This window comes from Brachyhypopomus gauderio, unplaced genomic scaffold (genome assembly GCF_052324685.1).
Source record: "Brachyhypopomus gauderio isolate BG-103 unplaced genomic scaffold, BGAUD_0.2 sc97, whole genome shotgun sequence".
NCBI classification, from domain to species: Eukaryota; Metazoa; Chordata; class Actinopteri; order Gymnotiformes; family Hypopomidae; genus Brachyhypopomus; species Brachyhypopomus gauderio.
The window spans coordinates 865,261-891,259 of NW_027506918.1; the positions used below are offsets into that span (position 1 = coordinate 865,261).

The window sequence follows — 25,999 nt, forward strand, 5'->3', positions numbered from 1 at the left end:
TCAAATAGTCTTAGGAATGCCATCTTGTAAATCAGTTGTGTACAAGTGTGATGAGGAATGATCGAAAGACAAAAGCACGGTACCACTGTACAGTGTGTTTATAAAATATGGTGACGTGTGGATGCTTGCAGGTCTTTGATGGTCTGGGATACATGTGAGTTGTGTCCACTTCCATGGAACAGTGTGACATGAGCATGAGTGCAGCTTCAAAAGACTTTTATCTCCAGTATGTACCTCCAGCACTTTCTCAGGACCATGCTCTCCGTGTAGTGGCACCTCAACAGTCTGGTTGGCTTCCTAGCACATTCTCTCGTGGGGCTGGTGCATGTTGCTGAAGAGCTAAGATGACTCAGTCACTCACCATTACAGACTCAGCAAGTGTTGACAAGCATGGCAAAATGTCATGATAAAATATCTGATTAAACACTCACTTTTGAGACCTTTTTTTTTAAACTTAATTTCTAAAAAAAAAAAATGACACGACAAATCTTACAAGGGGGAAAGAAAGAAATTTAAATCTTATATATAATTAGTGTCATTTAATCCCATGCATGCAGCTCAGACTGAGAATTTACATCAGTCTTAATCAGCATGAGTTTTCTCTTTCTCCTTCCAAAGTATACTGCTCACCATAGCTATAGTAAAATTGACTAGCCTACTAGGTATGCTAATGCATGAGTTTCTGACCCAGTGAGCTCCAGGAGCACCCAGGAGCTCCAATTCAGAGAAACGGGTTGGATGGAGGTTACTCTGGTTACTGTGGTTTATTACATGGTAGTTATCGTATTATTCAGTATTTCTTAGGTCATTACTATGATGTATGGCTCACAAAGCTTTGAAATACATTCAATGGTTTTTTAAATGCTCAAAAGGAACTGTTCCCTATGTATTATAAACAGATTCTTTCTCCCTCTATAGGGAGAACGTTTACCCTATTCTGCCTTTGCAAAGTGTGCCTATTGTGATAAATGAAGACACATAGTCTTTGAACTTCTAGATGCTTTTCATTTTGCTAAACAAATCTCCACACAAGCTTCACATGGTCATCTTGTAGTCTGTTCTGTAATGTAAGTTACAGTTCATAATATGTCTGCACTCTGATTCGAATTTCACTGCAATATGAGATTGCAGTGTTTATTGCTGTTTCAGTTCATTGTTACCATAACAATAACTGGCAATACAGGTAAAACAAGGTGCTGGCAACTATTGTCAGTATTTTATATACACAGTCATGTGAAAAACAGAGAACACCCTCTTTTAACTGTATTGTTTTACACACCAGGATGTAATAAAAAAAAGTAATCTGGCCCAACCCGGTGTCACTCCCTATGCGTATGAAATTGTACGCAAAACTAAACACTGGAATGCGTACTCATGGGCACGCAGAGAGCTGCGTACAGATGTTACGCCGCTATCAAATACATGTAAATACTCGCCGATTCCCGACAAAAACGTTCCCTAGGCTATATGTAGGTGTCCAAACTGATCGTAGTATCTACTCTGTACAGTATATTAAAGCAAACGCTAAAAAGATTAGACATTTGACGTTTTGCGAGTTGAGAGAGAGAGAGAGAGAGAGAGAGAGATGCACTTCATGAGCGAATGCCCAGTGGGATTCGGTCAGAACTCTTCACTAAAAAGACCAACATAATCGCTTTATAATTTTTTTAATGTATTTTTTTATTTTCTTATTGTTATTTTCTATTAGTGCTTTTTATTATGTTTAGGTTTGTTCTTAAACAAACTGCTGCTTTGTCAAAACAATAGTTAAAATTGGTCGTTTTCAATTAATTGCTGTTAAGCTGATCACTTTTTATAACATTCTGGAGTATATGCAAATTGCCATTATGAAAACTGAAGCAGTAGACTTTGTAAAAATTAATATTTGTATTATTCTCAAAACTTTTGGCCATGACTGTAGGTTCAAGGAATGTTCAACATGGACCTGCAGGACCTGTGGGCTAAAATAGTGTGTGGGAGTGGCTGTGTATCGTAATGTGTGGAATGTATAGTGCAATGAAAATCAACGTCATGTTCTCATAATTATGTAAATATTTACTTTAAAATGTTTCATATATAATTAGGGGTGGGATGCAATTAAAAAAATTAATCGAATTAATTAGAAGCTTTGTAATTAATTAATTAATCGAAATTAATCGCATTTTAGAAAACAGAGCAAACAGTTTTCATAACACTGGGAATTCTGACCAAAAATGTTGTTTAATTTTGGGAGTTTTGCTCAGGAAATTGGAAGAATAAGAACTGAAGTAAATCAGAAGATGTTTTTTAATACTATTTTAGATGGTAGAATTTCTTTAATTTCCCATGCCTCTGCCACAGGCATCTCCATAGTGCCTAGAAGTGGTCTTCTGCATGCTCAAAGCAAATGACTGGATCTTCCATTCATCATCTATAATATGAGCTGTCACACCAAGATAATTCTTGATGCTAACAGAGGTCCAGTGATCCCCAGTCAGAGCCACATTTGTGGCGCTCTTCACAATAATAACCTGTTTTACTTCCCTGTCCTCATCATATATGGGAGGTAAATCCTGCCAATAATAAAACTGAAATGAAAACACCGTTTTGCCATTTCTTTTTCCATACATGTGTGAAAATATTATGACAAAATTAAAAATAAAATGAAATCACTTAATTTGCAATTTAATGTTTCACTCGAGCACGGGTCATATGTGACAAAAATAAAATAAAAATAAAAAAGGAGGACTGGCGCTACCTGCTGGTGATTTTCTTTTTCATTTTCCACTTTTCTTTTTCATTTTCCACTTTTCTTTTTCGTTTTCAACTTCACCAGCATGCAAATACATGTAAATTAACAGTAGGCGGAGCTACAACTACAGAACCTCCCGTGAAATCCAGAGAGGGCAGCACACAGCAACAGAGAAGCCTCTCGCTGCAGCCTGCAGGAAGGCGGAGTTGGACATCCAACCCCACCCACATCCAACTCCACCCTCTTCTCAAGTCTGAAGCCACGCCCATGTTACGTTCGAAACTCGGACTGTTTTTGCTCCCAGTAAACAGAACTTACAGAACTTCCAGATTTTAATTAGTTTAACAGATGCCAAGAAAAACACTCACGTTATTGACCAAAATTAGTTTTTCTTTATTATCCCACATGAATAATTTAAGTCTTAGTACAATCTTTTTAGATTTTTCTTGTTTAATTGTCAGTTCTGAATATGTACAGGACATACAAATTATTGAAATTACATTACTCTCTTACCCAAAGGTACAGCAATAAAATAAATATTAATGTAGCAGCAGTGGTTGTAAAGTTCCTTTACAACTTTACTAAAACAAGGCACAGGGAAAGGCACATGATAAGACACTGAGCCATCGTCAGTGTCCCTGGGGTGTGTGGTGGCAACATCATAATGTGCTTAGCCATTAGTCAGAATAGTGTTCATCGTGCCACTCTTGGTCTCTACAACACTGCCATATCACTAGAGTTGCTCAGGTGTGTCGCCATTTGCGAAAGTGGGCTGGGCTGCTTGAGTACACTAAACACCAACATTACTATTACACCCAGTGCTTAATTTGTAAATCAAACGATGCCGGAACGCAAACAGCAGCATGAGACACAGGGTCACTGAGGCCAACAATGTCACCGGATCGCACACAAAACCCAACGCTTAGGCGCACAAATGTCAAAATAACAAGCCAATTCGTATATATATAAATTACTTTTAAATTATTTACATGTGTTTTATAAGTGTTTTAAGTGCAGAAGTGCATTTTAAGTGCATTTTCAAGTACTTTAGCCTAAATTCCAGCACTTTTCAAATCTGAAACACAAAGCAACATTAATTTTCGTCAGGTAAATGTTCATTCCCCTGTTTTTGAGGGGTGTTTCTTTATACTACCACATATCGTTTCAGGAGGACACTGCAAAGAATGTGACGCGCACGAGGTGTGCGGAGTCGCACGCTGGTCACTCACGAAAGTATAACTAGCTTTATAGGGGAGACACAGAAAGGCATCGCTAAAAAGGAGAGCTCTTATGTGATTTAGGAATGTGGATATTGTGTTTAAAAATGTCTTTTATAGAATTATTTGTTCAATTAATTGGTTCAACGCAGACAGATTTCTTCATAACTTATAATTAGTAGGCTTGAAAGGTACCGGATCGAGGCAGACAGTTCCCGGAACTCACCCTTCAAAATGAAAGAGTTCCGGATCCTGTTCTGGCAGTTGCCAACTCACGCATTTGACCGTCTTCACATGCTCTCACGCCACACATCCGATTTCTCACGCCGAAAAAAATCTAGTTTATTTACCTCTGATCTACATATATGATTCAATGAGTTACTAGTTCGCTCTGGCGCCAACCACTGGCAATCGATCGCGATATAATACTTAATTTGTGTCCATTTTACATCCCCCCGTCAACATTTTACGTTCGCCACCCAATAAGTAAAAATAATGAATAACATACGTGGAACGATACACAAAGTAAACGAGGTATGTGTAAATTAAGCGCAACGACGTGTCTCTTGAACACTTGTGAGTTATTATGCATATTTTCAAGTGCCACACAGTTATTCTCGAATGAAGAAGTAGTGGGTTGACGAGACGAGAGCGCATTAGAGGGTGGAGTTGGATGTGGGCGGGGTTGGATGTCCAACTCCGCCTTCCTGCAGGCTGCAGCGAGACATACTTGGAGGAAACATGGCTGACGTTTTACTAGAAACGGCAAATGAGATTATGAGGTTGGCGAATTGCCAGGACGAAGATTATGTATTGCTTAGATGTGAAGTAATCTTAGACAGGCTTGGCAATATCCAAGCTTTCACCAACATGCAGGTTAATACTGTTGTATGTCGGAATATATGTGAAGTGGTAGAATGCTTAAGGTCTGGATTGGGGACCATGGAAAACCGCCCAGTGCGAGGTCGGCCTAGGTTGGACGTTGCCGAAGAGACGAGGCTGAAGTTGGTTACTTATTCGCACTTTCAGATTCGTTTGGTTACTTATTTGCACTTTCAGATTCGTTTGGTTACTTATTCGCAGCTCCTTATTCGGCGGCTGAAGTTGGTTCCTTATTCAAAAAGGTTGTGTTCACTATGCGTGTTTGCTGCGCACTTTGTTTAAAAGAGATAGATTAAACAAACGAGGAGCATACATTTAAGAGGTTATTGTTTCCCATACTGATTTTGTGAATGTAGAAAAAAAATATTTAAATATAATGAAAGCATAATATAATGTAATATAATATAATGAAAGCATTCCTTTCTATTTCAAGTTGTTACAATTGTATGCAATTTGTACATGATTATTGAATTCGTCAGCATTTCTAATGTAAGGAAACATATTCTTACATTTGAAAACTAAAAACACAGAAATGCTGATCTAGAACACAAATTAATTCGGAAGAAGAAATACGAGCACACAACATGGCATATTGAGCAGTGGGCAGATAGGTGAACGCATTTAAATGGGCAGTTTCAGAGGATTATTGAAGGCCTTATTGATGGTGGACCAGAGAAATAACAAATGCATCATGAAGAACAGGTCACTCCCTAAGAGAGGAACCTGATTTTAGCCTGATCCAACATCATTTTATACCTCAAATCTAACTGCCTCAGCTGTCTCTGTCTTGTCAGAGTGTAGAGAACTGCAGCTGTAGAACAGATCACTGTTAGGATGTGTTCAATGATCATACAAGAATGACTAAACTCAGTAGGTCAAAATATGAATGAGTTCTCATTTCAAAATCTTAATATTTTTAATTTGAAGATGTGAAATTACATTAAATGCATGTTATCATGAATATGTCATAAAAAGCTAAGACACCTGACACTGGTTCCTGGAGTAACTGTTCACAGAATGATCACAGTGTGTAAAAGGGCAGAAACCAGGAGAGCAGAGAGTGGGGGAAGAGTTTCAATCACGGTAACATCAGCCAAATAAATAAAGTGGTGATTGAAGAATGACTAAACTCAGTAGGTCAAAAGATGAATCAGATCTCATTTCAAAACTTTAATATTTTTTACATTAAATAAATGAAATGACATTAAACACACGTTGCCATGAATACATATATTGTTAAAAGCCAAGACTCCTGACACTGGACCAGCAAAATGTTGATTTAAAAAAATTGGCAGGCCGCCAAATGCCAAATGCATGCTGAATTATTGTGCAAATCTGTCTTTTGTCTTGTCACTAGTTCACAGGTCAGTGTAAGAGGCCTTGCCTAAGCCACGGGAAAGTCTGCAACACAACCTGAAACCAGGGGACTGGGTGGTCATGAAGAGTTAAAGGAGGAAGAGCTGGTGAGCACAGAGGCAGAGTGCATGGAGTAGGTTGCACCCCAGCTCCTACAGAGTGAAAGGAGGGTGTTCAGGGTGCCTCAGTTGAGTGGGAGGAGTGCAGATTGGGCGTGCCCGCACTCCAAGCACAACAACTGTCAAGAAAGGTCAACGATCACCCACCATGACCCCTATACTCCTGCTCATCCTGTGGGGGGTGTTGACACTTCCCCAGGAGGGGAGAGCAGGGATACAGGACACCATGCTTTACTTCACATACGAGGACCCCTATTTTCCCTGCGAAAATGATTAGGGGACCTGGTGAACCGGAAGAGTGGAGATTTGAACATATATATTTTCAGAAACTCAGTACCAGGTTTAATCACTTTATCTGTGTGACATCTATGTACATAGGCAAAGCATTTCTTCATTGCTAAGCATTCTATCATTATCAACAGTATCATCATGTGTCGGCGAAATCATTTCTTCATTGAAAAGCATGGGAACAGTTTGTCTTACCAGACCCTTCCCGATCGTCACCAGTCGAACCCCTCCGACCGTCAGTCCCCGCCTTGACTTTGCCGAACTTGCTTCATTGCAAAGCATTCTATAATTATCAACAGTATCAGCATGTGTTAGCGAAAGCATTTCTTCATTGCAAAGCATGGGAACAGTTTGCCTTACCCCGCCCATCTCCCATCACCCCTACTTGGCACCCCAGATGGGACTACGCGGCTCAGGACGGCACACCTGAGGGGAAGATCTAAGCGGTTAGCTCCTGAAGACCTTACGTCAGCCAGCCAATGACAAATAACGTTGAACGGGACTCGCAGGTGTCGTCTGCTGTCGACAGGAGCTCGCTTGTCCCTGCTGTGGGGAACACCATCGTTATCAGCACACAGAGTGCATATGGTGTTCGAATCTGTTAATATGTCTCTTCACATGGCAAGTCGCATGGTAAAACATATTTATTTTGCAAAAACTCAGTAGCAGGTTTAATCGCTTTATCTACGTGTCATCTACGTCTGTAGGCAAAGCATTTCTTCATTGCAAAGCATTCTGTCATTATCAACAGTATCAGCATGTCTCGTCCTCCGTGTACGGCTCACCGTCCAAGTACTCGGACGGAGGAGGGCGTTCTTCTTCCTCGCCATAATACTCGGTGGGGGCCGAGTACGCGGACGGAGGAGGGCTTTCCTCCTTTTCGGAGTACTCCTCCGACTCTACTCATGATGATTCAGGTTATAAAAATGTAATGGCAAAGAGAAATTTAAAAATTATATTTACTAAGTCAATAGTTAATAATCAAAGTCATGATTCTAATATTTTGAGGAAAAACATGTATTGAATTTTCTAAGGGGCGGCATGGTGGTGTGGTCGTTAGCACTGTCGCCTCACAGCAAGGCGGTCTGGGTTCGATTCTCGGTCTGGGCTGCTCTGTGTGGAGTTTGCATGTTCTCCCTGTGCCTGCGTGGGTTTCCTCTGGGTACTCCGGTTTCCTCCCACAGTCCAAAGACATGCGTGTTAGGTTGATTGATCACTCTAAATTGCCTGTAGGTGTGAGTGTGAGTGTGTGCGTGTGTGTTGGCCATGCGGTGGACTGGCGACCTGCCCATGGTGTACCCTGCCTTCGCCCGGAGATGCTGGGATTGGCTCCAGCTCCCCCCGTGACCCCGACTAGTGGGATTAAGCGGTTCAGATAATGGATGGATGGATGAATTTCCTAAGATATAGTCAAAATATATACACTACTGTTCAAAAGTTTGGGGTCACCTAGACAATTTTGTGTTTTCCCTGAAATCTCATACTTTTATTTATCAAATGAGTTGCAAAATGAATAGAAATATAGTCCAGACATTGACAAGGTAGAAATAATGTTTTTTTTTTATTTGAAATAATTTTCTACTTTAAACTTTGCTTTTGTCAAAGAATGCTCCCTTAGCAGCAATTACAGCATTGCAGACCTTTGGCATTCTAGCTGTTAATTTGCTGAGGTAATCTGGAGAAATTTCACCCCATGCTTCCAGAAGCCGCTCCCACAAGTTTGATTCGGTTAATGGGCACTTTTTTCGTACCATACGGTCAAGCTGCTTCCACAACAGCTCAATGGGTTTGAGATCTGGTGACTGCGCTGGCCACTCCATTACCGATAAAACACCAGCTGCCTGCTTCTTCTCTAAATAGTTTGTGCATAATTTGGAGGTGTGCTTTGGGTCATTGTCCTGTTGCAGGATGAAATTGGCTCCAATCAAGCGCTGTCCACAGGGTACGGCATGGTGTTGCAAAATGAGTGATACACTGTAAAAAAAAAAATCCTAAAAAAACGGTAAACGACTGGCAGCAGTGGCTGCCAAACAAAAACTTTAATTTTAAAGTGAAAAACCCGGATTTAAATTAAGTGGAAAAACAATAAATTTACAGAAAAATTCATTAAACATTCTGCAGAGAAATACTGTTATTTTACAGATTTTTCCTGGATTATTATGATTTAGCACTTTTAATAAAGTGACAGCACTAATATTTTTGCTGAGAAATATCATTATTTTACAACTTTTCCCTGAAATATTATGATTAAGCACTTTCAATAAAGTTACAGCACTAATAGTTTTGCAGAGAAATACCTTTATTTTACAACTTTTCCCTGAATTAGTACAATTAAGCACTTTCAATAAAGTGACAGCACAAAAAGTTCTGCAGAGAAATACCGTAATTTTACAGATTTTTCCTGTCCATATTCATGACTTCCAGGACAAACTCAAATGTGCAATGCAAACTGCAAAGTTATTTTATACAAATGAAAAAGTATATTATACCAGTGTTGAGCACCTTAATGTCCTCTATCATCACTTTTAATCATTTAAATCTCCAGGAATGTACTCAGTGTCTTCCTCCATCACCAATATCATTAGCCTGAACACAACTACAAACACATAACACTGATGTGAAATGAAAGATACACTCCTTATCATTTACATGTAGGGCATTTAGCAGATGCTCTTATCCAGGGCGCCTTACAAAGTGCTTTGCCATCTGTTCACAGAATTAATTCTAAATAGTACATAGATAGGTCAGAATTCAAGATACCCTTGGACCAGAATACTACTAAACTACAGAAATCAATGCAAATACCCAGAAGTACACAAAAACATAGGCTGAATATTGCTAAACTACAGGAATTAAAATGGATACCTACAAGAAATGCAAATTCACATAGGTACTATATCATACAACGGAAACAACTATGACAAGTGCTAGAGATTTAGTCTGTTCTACAGATGAGTCTTCAGTCTACATTTGAAGACTGCTAAGGACTCTGCAGTCTGGACAGCCAATGAATGAATGAATGAATGAACAACTTATAATGTTCAACAATGGAAGCGCATTCCACTATCTCGGAGCCAGGACAGGTCTTGAAGTTTGTTTTCCGTGAGACTTTAAGCATGGCGTTTTAAGCCAAGCCGTACTTGAGGTTCAAAGTACTCAAGGTTTGGATGGGGCTTTGACCATGGCCATCATGTAGGGAGGGGTTGGTCCATTTTTGGCTTTGCAAGCAAGCATCGAGGTTTTAGATCTGATGTATGCAGCTACTGGAAGGCAGTAAAGAGAATGCAGCACTGGAGTGACATGTGAACTTGGGGAGATTGAAGACCAGTCATGCTGCTGCATTCTGGATCGGTTGTAGAGGTCTGATGACCCATAGATAAAGATCCGTAAGTAAGCAGTCGCAGTAGTCCAACTTTGAGATGAAGAGAGACTGTACAAGCACCTGGGTAGCTTCCTGTGAAAGAAAGGGTTGTATTCTCTGTATGTTGCAGAGAAGAAATCTGCAGGATCTGGTCATTGGCCTCTCAGAAGTGAAAAGCAGAAGTCTGTCTGTTAAAAAGTTGCAGACAAAATCCAAAGTTAGCTGCTGTTAATTTTGTGCCAATAACATTACAAATATTGTAGTTCTTATGAGCTGAAATATTTACCATATTTACCATGTCTTTGAATTATCATTTACTTGGTTAGATTCTGAATCTTTGCAGGTAGAAAATTTATTGATATTGAAATTACTACTCAAAGTTCATCCTTGGAAAACAATTGATGTCTAGGGTACAAGTGTGCAGGTTAACAAAGCTCTTTCAAAGAGACAAAAATGTGATACGTTCACCTTATCGGAGTCCCTTTGAAAACCTACACAGCTTTGTTAAGCTTATACATCTGGACATCAGTTTTCATCAAAGAATGAAAACTGCAAAGCCATTTCAAAAAGGGATCAGACTTCTCTGTTATTTTGAATCATGACAATGACATCTGTGAATTAGCACTTAATCTTGGAAAACACACATAAACAGTGAAGAGGGATTCAGGAGGTGGCAGATCCCCAAGATCCAGTGTAGTGGTGCAGCAGGGAGAGTCACTCACCTCAACATAATGGCCAGATTGATTTGTACTGTGAGCTAGTGCTCCTGCTCTGGGCTGTGTTGCGCTCCTGCTCTGGGCTGTGTTGCGCTCCTGCTCTGAGCTGAGTTGTGCTCCTGCTCTGGGCTGTGATGCTCCTGCTCTGGGCTGTGTTGCGCTCCTGCTCTGGGCTGTGTTGCGCTCCTGCTCTGGGCTGTGTTGCGCTCCTGCTCTGGGCTGTGTTGCGCTCCTGCTCTGGGCTGTGATGCTCCTGCTCTGGGCTGTGTTGCGCTCCTGCTCTGGGCTGTGTTGCGCTCCTGCTCTGGGCTGTGTTGTGTTCTTGCTCTGGGCTGTGTTGCGTTCTTGCTCTGTACAGTAAACAAAATGTAGGCCAACCTTGGTGCATATTGTTTTTTTGATTTACATATTTAACATATGAGAAAGCATATTGATTTCCTAAGGGTTAAAATGCAATGGACAAAATCTTCACAATGATCCCAATAATGGTGTTTTTATTTTTTACACAAACCATACCTGGTCTCCTTCACTATTTCTTTCTTCAGTGCAGATCTGCATTAACTTAACTAAGAAGCGGTCCAGCTGCAACATTAATTTTAATTGCATAGGAATTTCTCCATTAATCTGAAAAGGTTTTGACAAAAAAATACTGGTTTTAAGTCTATTCATATTCATTACATATTGTAACGGTCCTACAAATATTGCCAGGTCCTACAAAAATATCCCGCCCAAAGTCAGTGTAAAATCCGCCCCTCAGAAGCCTAAACTAGCCCAAAGCCCAAAGTTGTTGAGCAGGGAGGGGGGTTGTGGCGGTGAGTGTAAGTTGTTGACCGGGGGGTGTTGAGTTTAAGTTGTTTGGGGGGGTAATTGTCGACCGGAAAAGCAGTGTTACAGTGTTAAAATTGAGACTATTTAAGTATTATATCGCCATGGGTTCTTATTGTTGACTTGTAACTCCCGTGGTGGCCCAACTCAAAAGTAGCCCAAAAAACCGCACCCCGCAACCCCAGAATTTTTACCCGCGGAAGGAGTTTCAAACAAGCCCAATTTGGCGCGAAAACCGCAAACCTGGCAACACTGATCCAGGGAAACAGGGAACTCACCGCAGGGCCTGCTGGGAGGCCTGTAGACTCCACCCCTTGACGCTGCCCATTGGCGGCCGGTACAATATTCAGCCACTGCAGAACGTGATGGAGGCGGATTTTTTTTAAACCCATTAATGTCTGCCACTCAAAATCCAGATCCAGAGTGCTAAAAATGTAGAAATGACATCAACTAAAAAATGGGACATGAGAGGCATATGGAGAAAGCTGAACTGTTAAGCACATTGATTTGTACATCATTTAATGTGACTATTAATCATTAGCGATAGAATAGTCGGCGACATTCCTAGCAAATTAGACTTAATGTTACCTCAGAAAAACTATTTCAAGGTTCACCTCACATTACACCAATTCAAAATGAGACCGAGATCAAATTTGAGTAACTAAATCTAGCGACATAGCTAGTTATGTTAACTAAATTTCAATGAAACTTATACAAAGACTTGATAAAGCATTATTTAACCCATTATGTATTTAACAGTGACCGAATTAGACCGAAAAAGTATTTTAATGCATCGGAAAATATTAGATATTAATATTTTATTGTTTACATCTTTATCAAATGAAACATTCAAGTGAAATGTGTTTTTAGACTGGGCTAACTAGCTAGTTAACTAGCTAACGTTGGCTTACATAAATTAAGGACGTTTTCTTACCTGATGTCACCAATAATGCTTCACTTAAATTTTCTTCCTCTGTGCCCCGTTTCCATCTTATTTTGTGGAATCATCCAATGATAATCTGCTCAAAATAATAATTTGGCAGGCAGATGTAAAATAATCCAGGTAGCCAGCTAGCCACCATAGCTCGTAGGCTGACCGACCGTAATGTCCACCGTCAGCATACTCGCTGAAATTTTCAAACATGAACTGAGAGGCGCGAACAGTTGTCATTGGCCAGTTTCCTGAATGACAGTCAGATTAACCAATGATGGTTAAAAGCAACACGTTGAGCTCACATCACGTTTATGCCCCTAGCCTAGAGATAACGTTTATATTTAATTGGTTGTTCCCAGTATATCAGTTCATCTGTTTCTCAGTGTGTTACCGGTTATTTCCTTGGTTATGTTCAAGTATAGACCCAGTGTTTAGAAATGTTTCTTTTAAAAGTCCAGCACCCAAACAAACTGCCATTTTCTATTGCCATTGACTGCACAAGAACTAAAATGAGAACCGACATCAATAGAGATGGAACAATCAACAGAAATCTCCTACAGCCATTACTACAGTTACATACTTTAGATATGCCAATGTAAAAATCTAATGTCTGAACTGACATTAGGAAGCCACGACTCATTCTGTAGTCATCATAAAAATGAGCATTTTCAATTGCAGAAATTATTTTCTTTTTCATCAAATCAATTACCATCACGTTCTATGGCAAATTAATATGTCCGGACCCTATATATTGTGTTCTGTGTACATTTTTCTCCTGAACATCAATGGATCCTCTGAATTACGAGGACGCCTAACAATCAAAATAAGAGTATTGCTACATGGAAGCTAATACTATGAAAACCACATTCATTTCTGACACTGAAAATCATGTTTAAACCAGCAGTGCCAAAAGACATTAGATAATACAAGTTAATAAGATTTTGATTAAAATAACAGAGAAAAAAACTTTTTTGTTCTTACAGACATAAACCTTTATATCAGGGGTCGGCAACGTTTGAGACATGGAGTGCCAACTTTAACATGTCCAGTCAATGAGTGTGCCACTATGGCGGCGAGTTTAAATTGTTGGAGGGAGGGGGGGGGGTGTGTGTAAATGGACACAAATTAAGTATTATATCGCGATCGATCGCCAAGTATAAACGCCTCCGCCGTTCGAGCGAGGTGTGCGTGCGGAGTCGCGCGCTACGGTCACTCGCGAAAGTATAATCCAATAATATAATAATTTATATTACATTATATATATTTTTGCTGATGCTGGTCCAGCGTGTCGCGTGCCAGTGATTATGCCTCGGCGTGCCAACGGTGGCACACGTGCCATAGGTTGCCAACCCCTGCTTTATATAATCAACCGAATGTTTAATTGCAGATAATTGCTGTAATTTTACATAAATCTGTATATAATTTAAGAAAGCAGAAAAATACCGTATAAATAATACTGTATTTTTTCTGTAAAAAAAGGAGAAAAGCATGTAACTTGTAATTATTGTCATAATACTTAAAATAAGACATTTTGTCAAATTACAAATAATGTCTGTAATTTTACAAAGTTTTGTATACAATTGGGAAAAAATGTTAAAATACATTAAATATTTACAGTTATTTTCCATAAAATTTGGATTTTTTTTTTTACAGTGTAGCCTTCCTTATTCAAAATCCCTTTTACCTTGTTCAAATCTCCCACTTTACCAGCACCAAAGCAACCCCAGACCATCACATTACCTCCACCATGTTTGACAGATGGTGTCAGGCACTCTTCCAGCATCTTTTCAGTTGTTCTGCGTCTCACAAATGTTTGTCTGTGTGATCCAAACACCTCAAACTTTGATTCATCTGTCCATAACACTTTTTTTCAATCTTCCTCTGTCCAATGTCTGTGTTCTTTTGCCCATATTAATCTTTTTCTTTTATTAGCCAGATATGGCTTTTTCTTTGCCACTCTGCCCTGAAGGCCAGCATCCCGGAGTCGCCTATTCACTGTAGACGTTGACACTGGCGTTTTGCGGGTACTATTTAATGAAGCTGCCAGTTGAGGACCTGTGAGGCGTCGATTTCTCAAACTGGAGACTCTAATGTACTTGTCTTCTTGCTCAGTTGTGCAGCGGGGCCTTCCACTTCTCCTTCTACTCTGGTTAGAGCCTGTCTGTGCTCTCCTCTGAAGGGAGTAGTACACACCATTGTAGGAAATCTTCAGTTTCTTGGCAATGTCTCGCATGGAATAGACTTCATTTCTCAGAACAAGAATAGACTGTCGAGTTCCAATTGAAAGTTGTTTTTTTTCTGGCCATTTTGTGAGTTTATTCGAACCAACAATTGTAATGCTCCAGATTCTCAACTAGCTCAAAGGAAGGTCAGTTTTATAGCTTCTCTAATCAGCAAAACTGTTTTCAGCTGTGCTAACCTACTTGCACAAGGGTTTTCAAGGGTTTTCTAAATATCCAATAGCCTCCTTACACAGTTGGCAAACACAATGTACCATTAGAACACTGGAGTGATGGTTGTTGGAAATGGGGCTCCATACATCTATGTAGATATTGCATTAAAAACCAGACGTTTACAGCTAGAATAGTTATTTACCACATTAATAATGTATAGAGTGTATTTTTGATGCATTTAATGTTAGCATTGAAAAAAAACTGCTTTTCTTTCAAAAATAAGAACATTTCTAAGTGACCCCAAACTTTTGAACGGTAGTGTATTTATAAATATAATGTTCATTATTACATGTATGCAGATTAATTCAAGGCAACATTAATTTTGCTGTTCCACAGTTACTGATATATTTGCTGGTAAGATCCTCATAGGAGAGGAACTGTAATTATAGAATAAAGGGAAAACAGTATCAGTAAAAGTGTGTGTTATAGTGTGCAGGTGCGAACTGGTTAGAAGATCAGTGAATGTCACTTTCCCCCTGTCCCAGTCCAGTTGAACTCTGACCCTCTGCAGTTTCTCTGTAGGTGTGAGGAGGTGACGTGTCTGTCCTGGGCAGCGTGTCCAGTATTTACCAGCCTTTTTACTGTAGCCCAGACCCCACACTGAACCCCAGACCTCCTCTCCTTTTCTCCATTCGGACTCTCTAATTACACCCAGTTCCCAGTGTTCACAGTCTCCAACATCAACATCCCAGCAGTGTGTCCCTGAGTTAAAGCCCTCAGAGCCCAGGACACACGCATGCTTATCAAATCTCTCTATATTATCAGGAAGCAGTAATTTCTGTGGTCTGCGTTCTACAGTAGTGAGATCATTAGACAGGTGGAGGCGTGGATGTGCAGTGTTGGGGTCCAGAGTAACAGGGTCTGAGGAGAGAGAACAGAATGAATCATCATGTTCTTCATGTGTTTATGTGATGAGGTCACATCTACAGACTGCAGGCCCTTTACTCTGAGTGAAATGCTGCAGTAGGTTGATAAGAGGGAAGTGATGGTGATGTTGTGTGTTCACCACACACCCCTGCAGTACTTGTGTGCTTGTTGTTTTGACACTTGAAATTGTGTCTGTTTTATTCATTAATTAATTTCTACATATCTTGGATTCATTATTTGAGTATCACACGTGACACTTAACTAGTGCAGTGTTACTGTTACACTGAGTGTCACTCTGCATGTGTGTATTATTAGTGTCTGTGTACTGAAGTGTGTGTGTGTGTGTCCTCATTAGTGGGTGGATACTGTTACAGTACTGTTACAAAGGGCGCTACTCCCAGAGAGACTAACACCAGTGGACTGTCCCCAGACTGAAGGACAGGACCAGAGGACGAGAACCACAGTGTCCAGACCCCCCAGGAGCAGATCCTCCAGGGAGGAGTCCACCGACGTGACACAACTACAACACCCTCCACAGGACAACAGGGGGCGACACACACAACAACAAGGACAGACACAGTGACACACAAAGACAGACACAGTGACAGACAGAAAGACAAACACAGTGATGCGGAGGCAACAACACCAAGGAAAACTCAGGTACTGACACAAACATGGTGTCAGGGACACAGACAGGGACAGGGACAGATGGTAAGATGGTGACAGGGATACACACCGACAGGTACAGACAAACCGACAAGGGAGGGTCCTGGCTGACATGCAGGGAACCTGCTGGTCCCTGGGGGGGGCGCCGACCCACAGAGGCTGGAGCAGGGGTGTCTGCTTAGGCTCAGCTGGACTCTGGGCTGTGGGGAGGTGGAGTTGTGTCTGGGGTGTTTGGAGTGGTGTGTCCTGGTCCTGGAACAGTGTGGGTGTAGAACCTTCTCCACCTCCATCTGTCAGCACTGCTAGGATCTCCACCTTCACAACCACACTCCTCTGAACACTACGACTCCTCTTAATAGGATGGAGGCTTGATGGAGGATTGTGGGAAGCCCCTTAGCCTGGAGTCTTAAGGACCCACGTCCCACTCCATACAGCCCTATAGGGTCAGACTCAGGGTGATGGGGAGTGGGTGGTGTGTAGAGGTGGAGAGTGGGTGGTGTAGAGGTGGAGAGTGGGTGGTGTGCAGAGGGGAGAGTGGGTGGTGTGTAGAGGTGGAGAGTGGGTGGTGTGTAGAGGTGGAGAGTGGGTGGTGTGTAGAGGTGGAGAGTGGGTGGTGTGTAGAGGTGGAGAGTGGGTGGTGTGTAGAGGTGGAGAGTGGGTGGTGTGCAGAGGGGAGAGTGGGTGGTGTGTAGAGGTGGAGTGTGGGTGATGTGCCTACCGTGTTCAAGATGGCAAGGGTGGTACCAATCCTGAAAAAAGCAGCACTTGACACCTCTGACATGAACAACTACAGACCGGTATCACTTCTTTCTTTTCTATCAAAAACTCTGGAGCGAGCAGTCTATGACCAATTATCTCTCTTCCTCACCCAGAACCAACTCCATGATCCTAATCAGTCTGGCTTCAAATGGGTGCACTCAACAGAAACTGCCCTCAAAGCAGTGACCGAGAAGCTCCATGCTGCCAAGGCTAACAAGCTATCATCAGTTTTAATTCTTCTAGATCTTTCTGTAGCCTTTGACACTGTCAACCACAACATCCTCCTCTCTGTTCTTTCTAGCCTAGGTGTGACTGGCTCTGCTTGGAAATAGCTCCAGTCATATCTTGAAGACCGTTCCTATCAGGTAACATGGAGAGGATCTACATCCAATCCATGTAAACTTTCCACTGGAGTCCCCCAAGGCTTGGTCCTAGGCCCTCTTCTCTTCTCTTTATATACTCGTTCCCTTGGTGACATTATTTTGTCTCATGGTTTCTATTATCATTGCTATGCTGATGACACCCAGCTAATTCTTTCCTTCCCTCATTCTGACACCCAGGTCTCTAGGCGTATCTCTGCATGCTTGGCAGATATTGCTTCATGGATGACTGCTCACCACTTGAAGCTCAACCCTAGCAAAACTGAGCTTCTGTACATTCCAGGAACCCCGAACCCACACAACGACCTCACAGTTTCCTTTGAGAACATCTTGTTAACACCATCAGAAACTGCTCGAAGCCTGGGTGTAACGTTGGACAACGAGTTGTCCTTCTCAACACATGTTTCAAAGCTGACCAGATCCTGCAGATTTCTCCTCTGCAACATACGGAGAATACGACCCTTCCTTTCACAGGAAGCTACTCAAGTACTTGTGCTGTCTCTAGTAATCTCTAAGCTGGACTACTGCAATTCCCTACTTGCAGGTCTTCCTCTACGGGTCATCAGACCTCTACAACTAATTCAGAATGCTGCAGCACGACTGGTCTTCAATCTACCCAAGTTCTCACATGTGACTCCTCTGCTTCACTGGCTTCCAGTAGCAGCACGCATCAGATATAAAACCTTGATGCTTGCTTACAAAGCCAAAAATGGACTGGCCCCTCCCTACATGATGTCCATGGTCAAAAGCCGATCTGTACAGCGAACACTTAGAACCTCAAGCTTGGCTCGACTTGAAACTCCATGTTTAAAGTCTCATGGAAGACAAAGCTCCAGACTATTCTCTGTCCTGGCTCCAAGATGGTGGAACAATCTTCCATTAGCTGCTAGGACTGCAGAGTCTATTGCTATCTTCAAGCATAGACTGAAGACTCACCTGTTTGTTGAGTTCTTACCAGAGCACTAACTCAGCTGATACCACTTGCCGTGTTCTTAAATTTTATGTCTGTCTATGGTTATTTGTGCTTCTTGGCAAATGCCTAACTTGCAAAACACTAGGTAATGATATTGACTCCTGTAGTTTAGTAGTAGCCTGACTCAATGGTGTCTTGAATTCTGGCCAATCTGTACTATTTCCTAGGATGTATTCTGTGATCAGAAGCAAAGCACTTTGTAAGTCGCTCTGGATAAGAGCGTCTGCTAAATGCTGTAAATGTAAATGTGTAGAGGTGGAGAGTGGGTGGTGTGTAGAGGTGGAGAGTGGGTGGTGTGTAGAGGTGGAGAGTGGGTGGTGTGTAGAGGTGGAGAGTGGGCGGTGTGTAGAGGGGAGAGTGGGTGTTGTGTAGAGGTGGAGAGTGGGTGGTGTGTAGAGGTGGAGAGTGGGTGGTGTGTAGAGGGGAGAGTGGGTGGTGTGTATAGGGGGAGAGTGGGTGGTGTGTAGAGGGGAGAGTGGGTGGTGTGTAGAGGTGGAGAGTGGGTGGTGTGTAGAGGTGGAGTGTGGGTGGTGTGTAGAGGGGAGAGTGGGTGTTGTGTAGAGGTGGAGAGTGGGTGGTGTGTAGAGGTGGAGAGTGGGTGGTGTGTAGAGGTGGAGAGTGGGTGGTGTGTAGAGGTGGAGTGTGGGTGGTGTGTAAAGGGGAGAGTGGGTGGTGTGGAGGGGAGAGTGGGTGGTGTGTAGAGGTGGAGAGTGGGTGGTGTGTAGAGGTGAAGAGTGGGTGGTGTGTAGAGGTGAAGAGTGGGTGGTGTGTATAGGGGGAGAGTGGGTGGTGTAGATCTCCTCATGGACTGACTGTCTCTCCTCAGACCAGCAGTCAACTGGTCGTCCCCCTCACTGTTTATACTAATACAGTAGGGGTGTAACGATACACTCTGCTCACGATTCGATTCGATTCACGATACTGAGGTCACGATTCGATTTTCTCACAATATTTTCTAAAAATGCAAATTAAGAAAATTATTTATTTTTATTAAGTGTAAACAATGTAAAACAATGCACATTTCCATAAAAAAGGCCTCAGTCCCCTTGCAATTAAAGGTAATTACCAAAAACAGAGGTTTAATTTTGTAAACAAAACACTTTTCTTTGGCTTCAGCATCTTAAATAGCCAAGTGAAAACAAATTATATTTTTTCTGAAACATAAGTGTACTTTTTCTTTTACACAAAAAACCCTCTTCTCTGCAATTAAAAGAATGAAGAATTATCTTTAAATTATGCTAATGCAACAAAATATACTACTGCAACAGTATTGTACTATAACCTACTAAAAGGCTGAACAAATGCTTAGTTTTTAAACACTCTACTTTAACTAGCCTAACCTAGGGCACTGACATGTTTTTTTTGAGAAAAATCAACATGTCTACATTTTCAGGGAGGAGCTGAGATCTTTGCGCGCTTACAATGTCCCCTGCTGCTGAAAATACTCGTTCACTAGGAACAGAAGTTGCAGGCACTGACAGACATGCTTTGGCTAGAGGAGAGAGCAATGGATACAAATGTGCATTTTCTTTCCACCACTTTAGAGGACAGCTGCTCAGTGGAATTGGAGGGTCTTTTCTGTACATTTGAATTTCTGCCTCTACCCCATTGTTGGTCTGTGCTGCTGGTGGTGGTTCAGTAAAACAGTCCCCAAGCAGATCTTCTAGTGCTGTCTTCTTGAAAGGTGGCTGTTCCTGAACAGTTCCATGTGCTGTGCTTGTCAGGTCAATTGTTGCTCCCACCTTTTCTGTTTCTTTTACAGTCTGGGTCATAATAGAGAAAAGAGGATATTTTAAGCCAAACCCAACCTGAGGTTGTGTCTCATTTTCACATATGCAAAGGTGAAAAAAAATTATATATTCACAGTCATGATGCAGAATTAGCTATTTACATTAGAAATTAATGTTTTTATACATACACCTACATTGCATTTGAAACATTAACAATTAGACACATGCGCACAGAGGAAATGAAAGTACCTGTTCACATTGCAGCTGGACTGCTTTTTTCATGATCCTATGGAAGACACCCTCCCGCTGCTCGTGGTGTACATGGGGCAGAGCTCGAAATCTAGGATCCAGTGCTGTGCTCTCTAGTAGATAATCATGCTCCCCAGTGTATCTGCTCGAGATGTCTTTCAGTATGGCCTTCTTAATGTTAGCCACGGTGGCAGAATCCTCTTCGATGGGCTCCATGCTCTGCTCAATCATGTGCTTCAGCGGCAAGATGAGTGAGACTGTGGGGTTGTTTTCATCGGACAGCACGGTGGTCGCTGTTTTCAAAGGTTTCAGAAGTTTCACAATATCCTCAGCGTCACTGACGTCGGAGCTGTCCAAAGTGTTGATGTCACGGACATTTCGACGTATCTCTGTACTAACGAGAGCTGCCGTTACGGCTGCTTGTTGTTCCAGATAGCGCTCAAGCATTTCCAGAGAGCTATTCCACCGTGTGATTATATCCTTGATGAGTCTGTGCTGTGGGAGCTGCAGTAGATTCTGTTTAGCCGCCAACACGGCGGTGGCCGTGGCGCTTCGGTGAAAGAAGGCGGCTATGCGTCTCACTCGACCCAGCAACCGACTGACGCGGTTTACACTTAGGCCTGCTTGAGAAGCCAGATTTAAAGTGTGGGCAAAACACTTAATATGTGGTGCAAGCCCAGACTCTTTCACGGCTACGTCCATATTTCGTGCGTTATCCGTAACGACAGCAATGTTGTGATTAGCTCTTTCGAGCTCCCACTCCACAACGGCTGATTTCAACACCTCGGCTATGTGTAACCCCGTGTGCGACTCGAAAAGCGGACGTGTTTGGAGGACAAAACTCTCAATTTTCCACTCACCAGTGATGACATGTACCGTTATAGTAATGTAGCCCTGCGTAGCCCTCGAAGTCCACCCGTCGGTTGTTAGCGCTAGACTATCTGCCTCTTTGAGAGTTTGCATTACCTTCGCCTTTGTTTCACTGTAAAGAGCTGGTAGTACAGTGCGACTAAAGTGCGGGCGCGATGGAATGCTATACTTGGGCTCGAGCGTGTTAAGAAGTAGTCGAAACCCATCATTATCGACTACCGAAAAAGGCCTCATGTCCTTTGCAATAAAAACACCAATGCACCTGGTTATTTCTTGCGCTCTTGTACTGGATTGGGGAAGCGGGGGTGCAAAAGCACTCTCTAGAGATGTTTGGCCTTGGAGTAGCTTCTTCCTCGCAGGCAGTGGACGGAGCTTTTCACCGTGGTTGCGCTGTAGGTGCTGCATCATGTTTGTAGTGTTTGCCGTTATGTAGGCCATGGTTTTCTTGCAGTATTTGCAAATTGTTTTGTTTTTGTCGGTTACCCTTTCACCGTTTTTGTTTCGGGAAACAGGGAAACCAAAATGATGCCACACCTCGGATTTAAAAGACGAGGGAGCATCCTCAATCTCAAATTCACCTGCCCCTGTTTCCATTGCAAACTGGAAGAAGCTGTAAACGAAGCGTGACGCATGACGTACTTGCAGGGATATAATCAATTGGCGCCCTCTGGTGTTAAAACAATGCAATTCATTTAAATGGAAAAAAAATAACAGAACGCACTCGCAATCGTCAGTCTCTACGATGCACATCGCTACATTTTTGAATCGCGATGCATCGTGCCACGATGTATCGTTACACCCCTATAATACAGCCTTTAATACTGGAATAGTTCATGTACCAAACACACAATGTTAATGTTTCTCTCTCTATAGAGTTCTAATTGTGAGGAGAACAGAATTACTCTAATTAATCAAAGAACACCAAAACTCACAGTACTGGAGAATCTTCTGCATTCTCTCCCAGACTCTGAACTTCAGGTTGGAAAGATGTTTTGCTACATTGATCAGAGCTCCTGATACCTTCTCATGTTGTTTTGGGGTGTGATGAACTCTGGAAGTGTATAAAGCTGTATTATCATAATATTTTATCATATATCATATTCAAATTATTTAACATTTAAATTAACACATGAAAAAAATTTCACATGAAATGTACAAAGCTGTATTATTATCTTTCATTAAACATATCAGTGTATCTAACCATGTTTTGCACATAATCAGTATCAATGTATTTATATTTTCTTAAATACCATCTTCATATCATGTTTCTGAAATAACAGAGACCACATACTGAAGATTTGAATGTATGAGAACAATTTCACAAACACAATGTGTAACATAATATATCAAACAGAAATAATAATCATTTACTTTTTCAGTGTGGACGACACGTTCTGAGAAGGAAACAGAGGAACAAACACAGAAAGTGATATCAAATTTTAGTCATTTTCTTTATATGAGGGTCAAACATGCATCTTCCTTATATGATAACATCAATGTGTCTAAAGACCCTTACACACACACACACGTGCACGCACGCACACGCATGCACACACACACACACACACACAAACTAAAGCAAATGTCAAAACATTTCACTTATGCATTTGTGTGTGTGTGTGTGTGTGTGTGTGTTTGTGTGTGTGTGTGAGAGAGAGAGAGAGAGAGAGAGAGAAAGATACAGACTGAGTGATTCTTACTAGTAAGAACCGGATGTTCTCAGCTTCCATCTCCTTCTCTGTGTTTCTGATTTGAACTGAAAGAGATGCTATTTCTCCACTCATCTTCATAATCTTCCTCCACATCATGTGACTCTTCTGCTTCTCTTCCTCTTTCAATGCAGCTATTCTTGCTGCTTCTTCATCTCTTAGAAACTGGTGGATCTTCTCAAACTCCTCCTTTATCTGCCTCTCTGTGTGCTGGGCCTGATACTGGAATGGGAGATGATGAGGAAATATAAACTGTCCAAATGTGTGTGTTTCATTATGGTGTACATGGACAGTGATCAAAGCACCATTCAGAACTCAGAGTGACCTTTCACCTTAATGTGGGCTGCTGTTTTCTCACAGACTTGTTTATGTTCCTCTAAGAACTTCATATGCTGCTGTAGAGACTCCAGTGAGGTCTTGAGTTTGTCCTGTAAAATACGGGTTTAGTAGAGGACAGTGTGAGTTTTACAGGACTCATCACTGTATCTGTATAGATGTGCTGGAGATTACAGAGATTATAACGACTGAACACAATGGCATGATTACTATGATTCCTTATCATCCTTTAATATCAAATGGAGGTGTTTGATATATTGTAGCCGGTTGTATATCAATGTTTTAATTATATTATTTTTCAATGTGAATGAATGTCTTATTTAGTTGTCGGAAATCTCATCATCTGAGAAATTTATGTGAACATGGGAAAAACATTTAAAAACAATTAAATAAGTAGTGTACATTTCATACCTTAAAGTCACACACAGCTTCATCTACTGGACAGCAGTTGTGAGTTTTATGTGCCTTTGAAATCTGACACACCACACACACAGGCTGTTGGTCCACCAGACAGAAGACTTTGAGTTTCTCATTGTGCAGACTGCAGAGCACCTCAGACCCTGCTGAAGATCTCTGACTCCTGCTCGCTAGAAAAGCCTCACACAGGTTCTTTAGGACAAGATTACAGGGAGGATCAGATTTAGAAGATCTTCTCCTACAAACTGGACATTCTTGAGATCCCTTGGTTTCCCAGAACTGCTGCAGACAGGTTTTACACACACTGTGGCTACATGACAGTAAAACAGGATCCCTGAAGATGTCACAGCACACAGGACATGAAAACTCTTCTTCTGACAGAGGGTTTGTAGCATCCATTTCCTCCAACAGCTGCTGTGCTGTTTCTCTGTAATGTCTCCTTCTGTACAAACTTCACTTTCACTTTTAGATCTTCTGTAATAAACACAGTAGCACAGGAGAGAATCAGTCACTGTAGTCCTTTATCCAGCTGAGGGAGTTTAGACTCCTTTTAGAAATAAGGCAGAAAGAAGTAAATACCAGAGTTAAGAGGTTTTCATAATATTTATAACTCACCTGAACGCAGAATTAATAAAGACTAGTGTGTCACTCCAAGATTTACTTCCTCAAACAGGCAGGTGTGTACAGGGAGGAGGAGACTTTGTAAAGAAATAAAGGAGTTGAAAAAGTGTGATTGCTCCACCAGATGGCGCCAGTTTACTATGAAGTACCTGAATCAGGGAAACATGCACTAATTCAACTTCTGGTTTTAATATTTATTCATTAAATAGGAGTGCAGCAAAACATTTGAAGTAAATATTTACATAATTATGAGATCATAACATGATCATAATTACATTATTAATTTTTTTTGAACACATTAAAAAAATTATAGGTTAAGCAATGATAAGTTCTTTAAAAAAAGTAGTTAATTGTCACGGTAGGTCAGCCTGGACGCCACCAGAGGGCGCATACACACACTCCCCTCTGTCACATGCACACCCACAACCAGACGGAGCGCACCCTCTCAGTCTCGGTCACTCCTACCTTCCCAATCACCGGAGTACTGACACCTGTCACATAATCAGGTGGTGGTGTATTTGTTCCCACAGGTCTCACTGTCCAGTGCTGCGCATTCAGCCTGCTACCTCTAGTGATGGCAAAACGAGGCTTCATTAACCAATGGGGCTTTCCTGCTAAAAGGTTCACCAAAAGGTTCATTACCCGAAGCCTCGTTAACTCGTTCTCACTAGTGACACCTGCTGTGCAAAATGAGGTATGACAGACTCAATTAAATCTGAGTCAGAGAAAACTGGAATGTCTGTGTATAAAATAAAATATTTTTGCCATGTCCCAATGAATATAAAAGCGTGTTTTTACATGGAAAGAATCCTTGGGAGGACCAAGACTCAAAAGGGAACCCATCCTCCATTGGGCGGCCCGTTAACACACAAATTACACAAAAACAAATTATACAGACGAATGCACAAGTTACAAACAAATCACACAATGAATATTCAGCACGAGGCTGAAGTTGGTTCCTTATTCGCCAGTGTCTTATTCGCACTTTCCGTTCCACCTTAAAAAATAATGCGGTAGTTTCATTATGTCGCTGCGATAGAATGTATTGTACGTTTCTATGGCTGTATCTCCTGATTCTTACATCGTCTCAGAAATCTGACGAGCAGGTTTGATTGACCACCTAAGTGACTGTATAAATCCAGAAGAAGAAGGTTTTTTACTGTAGAATATTTTTATAACCGTCCTGTGAACTTGGCATGTCAGGCGATAGAATGTACTGTGCATACAGTGCATTGGTCTTAGTTTCTATGGCTGTATCTCCTGATGCTTACATCGTCTCAGAGATCTGACAAGCAGGTTTGGTTGACCACATAAGTGACTGCATAAATCCAGAAGAAGAAGATTTTATTTATTTTTTTTATTAGGTTTTGCAACTGGAAAAGCACAACATTACATAACGGCATAACCTCAACAGAAAATAAAAGTCATAAACAAACATGTATGCAATTTAAACAGTACATACATATGACTGTGTAATCCAGAACTATAATTCCCATCTCCTGCCATCCCTCACCCCGCCCCACATCACCACCCGCCGCCC

The 25,999-nt window shown here is 41.5% G+C and overlaps 2 protein-coding genes across 2 annotated transcripts in view; both read right to left on the reverse strand.

The window, feature by feature from the left end:
* Positions 1 to 8,065: 8,065 nt before the first annotated feature.
* LOC143496611 (uncharacterized) overlaps positions 8,066 to 25,999 on the reverse strand; it is a 35,274-nt gene continuing 17,340 nt past the window's right edge. The window contains exons 9-18 of the mRNA XM_076992791.1: positions 24,880 to 24,950; positions 23,833 to 24,288; positions 23,418 to 23,513; positions 23,077 to 23,307; positions 22,748 to 22,770; positions 22,309 to 22,427; positions 11,774 to 15,743; positions 11,187 to 11,294; positions 10,677 to 11,020; positions 8,066 to 10,142 (exon numbers count right to left, since the gene is read on the reverse strand). Of these exons, the coding sequence (XP_076848906.1) occupies positions 15,199 to 15,743; positions 22,309 to 22,427; positions 22,748 to 22,770; positions 23,077 to 23,307; positions 23,418 to 23,513; positions 23,833 to 24,288; positions 24,880 to 24,950 (1,541 nt within the window). The 3' untranslated portion in view covers positions 8,066 to 10,142; positions 10,677 to 11,020; positions 11,187 to 11,294; positions 11,774 to 15,198. The remainder of the gene's footprint in view (positions 10,143 to 10,676; positions 11,021 to 11,186; positions 11,295 to 11,773; positions 15,744 to 22,308; positions 22,428 to 22,747; positions 22,771 to 23,076; positions 23,308 to 23,417; positions 23,514 to 23,832; positions 24,289 to 24,879; positions 24,951 to 25,999) is intronic.
* On the reverse strand, positions 15,615 to 22,274 carry LOC143496630 (E3 SUMO-protein ligase ZBED1-like). Its single transcript, XM_076992810.1, has 2 exons — positions 20,507 to 22,274; positions 15,615 to 20,290 (listed from the first exon to the last, which is right to left on the reverse strand). The coding sequence occupies exons 1-2, from the start codon at positions 22,124 to 22,126 to the stop codon at positions 19,868 to 19,870; spliced, it is 2,043 nt and encodes a 680-aa protein (XP_076848925.1). The 5' UTR covers positions 22,127 to 22,274; the 3' UTR covers positions 15,615 to 19,867.

What these genes read in the sequence shown, in the direction of transcription:
- LOC143496630 (XM_076992810.1), bottom strand. Translation starts at nt 22,126, where the DNA reads ATGTGCATCGTAGAGACTGACGATTGCGAGTGCGTTCTGTTATTTTTT. An exon ending in TCCAGCTGCAATGTGAACAG is followed by an intron (nt 20,291 to 20,506) that starts GTACTTTCATTT and finishes ATTATGACCCAG; the next exon opens with ACTGTAAAAGAAACAGAAAA.